Genomic DNA, 2,500 nt, shown 5'->3' on the forward strand with positions numbered 1-2,500 from the left:
CTCTCTTTCTCTCCCTCCCCACACCTCTCTTCCCTCCTTCTCTCCATCTTTACCCCCCTCTCTCTCCCACTCTCTCTCTCTCCCTCCACCTCTCTCCCCCTGTCTCTTCCTCTCTCTCTACCTCTCTCCCCACCTCTCTCCCCAACACTCTCCCTTCACCTCTCTTCCTCTCTCTCCTTCTCTCCACCTCTCTGCAGAACTCCATCCGCCACAACCTGTCTCTCCACACGCGCTTCATCCGCGTCCAGAACGAGGGGACGGGCAAGAGTTCCTGGTGGATGCTGAACCCCGAGGGGGCCGGCAAGATGGGGAAGGGCCCCCGCCGACGCGCCGCAGCCGCACTCTCCATGGACTCCAGCGGCACCAAGTACCTCAAGTGCCGCGGCCGGGTCAGCAGGAAGCGGGCCGGTACCGGTACTGGTACTGCAGCAGGTGGACCGGGAGGTCTGGGGGCCCGTGGGCTGGGAGCGGCCGCCATGCAGGGATCCCCCGAGCACGGCAGCCCCGCGGGGAAGGCTGGAGGAAGGCTGGGCATGGGGGGTGGTGGTGGCATGGGGGTCGGTGGCATGGGGGTCGGTGTTGGTGTTGGTGTTGGCTGCGAAGAGTTTGATGCCTGGACGGATCTCCACTCCCGCACGAGCTCCTCCGCGTCCACGTTGAGCGGCTGCCTGTCCCCCATCCTGGCGGAGGCGGAGCCAGACGAGCCGGAGGAGGGGGGCGGGGGGCTCTCCTGCTCCACGTCACCGCGCCTCTACCCCAGCCCCTCCTCCAGCACCCGCTCCCCAGCCCTGGGCACCGGAACCACCGCCGGCCTCCACTGCCCCACTTCCTCCGTGGAGATGCCCCAACTGCCCCAGCTAGCCGACCTGACGGGGGCCATCAGCCTGGAGGAGGGCTACGCCCAGGTGAAGAGGGTGGTGGCCGCGGACGGCGGGGGTGTTGGTGGGTACCCGTCCTATGGCAAGGCTGTGGCTGTGGCTGGGGATGCCGCTGGGTATTACGGGCAGACCTCCATCTCCATGGGCACACTGCAGCGGCATCACCACCACCACCACCAGCACCAGCAGCAGCAGCAGCACCACGTGACCCTGCAGACCATGCAGACCATCCAGGAGAACAAGCAGGCCACGTTCCAGCGCCACCTGCGGGGCTACTCGGAGAACAACGCCCTGGAGAGTCTGCTGGCTGGCGGGGGGCCTCAGTACTGTGGCGGTAGCGGTGGCAAGGACATGGACAACGTGGACAACGTGGACAACGTGGCCCTCCTGTCACAGCAGACGCACAGCAGCAGCCACACTCACAATCACAGCTCTCACGAGCACGCCCACAATCTCCACAACGGCCATGTGGCGTCCACGACAGGCCACGAGCAGACGGGGGCAGGAGGAGGAGGAGCAGGAGGAGCAGGAGGAGGAGGAGGCCAACAACATAATCACAATCACTCGCACAATCAGCAGGGTCCAATCAGCAGTGGTGGTCATCCCCACAAGCCCCACCCCCATCACCCCGGCCTCGACTACAGGCACCCGCACCACCTCAGCCCGGGGCACGACTACGGCCAGGCGCACGACGCCACGCAGGGGCACTTGGGCCATCCGGGCATGCAAGGTGGTGGTGCCCAACAGCCTGCTCTCTCCCCGCGCCTCGACAGCGAGCTGCTGCAGCCGTACAGCTTGAAGATGACGTCCAGTCTGTACGGCCCTCCGCCCAACCAGCAGCAGCAGCAGCAGCAACGTGACGCCGCACATCCGGCCGGCGGCGTCATCATGGACGTTCCCCAGGACCCCTGCCGACTGGCCTCCGTCGCTCTGCACCCCCGCCACCATCACCACCACCACCACCAGCCCTACCCACCGTCGCCACAGCAACAGAGCATCGCAGACGCCTGGCAGGGTTACTACGGCGCCAGTAGCCACCAGCAGCATCATCACCCGCATCACCATCAGCATCAGGTGTGTGTAGTGTTGCATCAGCATCAGGTGTGTGTTACGCTGTGTGTGTAGTGTTACATCAGCATCAGGTGTGTGTTACGCTGTGTGTGTAGTGTTACATCAGCATCAGGTGTGTGTTACGCTGTGTGTGTAGGGTTACATCAGCATCAGGTGTGTGTAGTGTTGCATCAGCATCAGGTGTGTGTTACACTGTGTGTGTAGTGTTACATCAGCATCAGGTGTGTTACGCTGTGTGTTGCATCAGCATCAGGTGTGTGTTACACTGTGTGTGTAGTGTTACATCAGCATCAGACTGTGTGTGTAGTGTTGCATCAGCATCAGGTGTGTGTTACACTGTGTGTGTAGTGTTACATCAGCATCAGGTGTGTTACGCTGTGTGTGTAGTGTTACATCAGCATCAGGTGTGTGTAGGGTTACATCAGCATCAGGTGTGTTACGCTGTGTGTGTAGTGTTACATCAGCATCAGGTGTGTGTAGTGTTGCATCAGCATCAGGTGTGTGTTACGCTGTGTGTGTAGTGTTACATCAGCATCAGGTGTGTGTAGTGT

General features: G+C 61.9%; 1 protein-coding gene across 1 annotated transcript in view; it reads left to right on the forward strand.

Annotated features, from left to right (window-relative positions):
- Positions 1-197: 197 nt before the first annotated feature.
- LOC134444931 (homeobox protein caupolican-like) overlaps positions 198-2,500 on the forward strand; it is a gene marked incomplete at its 5' end in the record, with an annotated part of 4,696 nt that continues 2,393 nt past the window's right edge. Inside the window, one exon of the mRNA XM_063194104.1 lies at positions 198-1,952. Within this exon, the coding sequence (XP_063050174.1) occupies positions 198-1,952 (1,755 nt within the window). The remainder of the gene's footprint in view (positions 1,953-2,500) is intronic.

Source organism: Engraulis encrasicolus, unplaced genomic scaffold (assembly GCF_034702125.1).
Source record: "Engraulis encrasicolus isolate BLACKSEA-1 unplaced genomic scaffold, IST_EnEncr_1.0 scaffold_86_np1212, whole genome shotgun sequence".
NCBI lineage: Eukaryota > Metazoa > Chordata > Actinopteri > Clupeiformes > Engraulidae > Engraulis > Engraulis encrasicolus.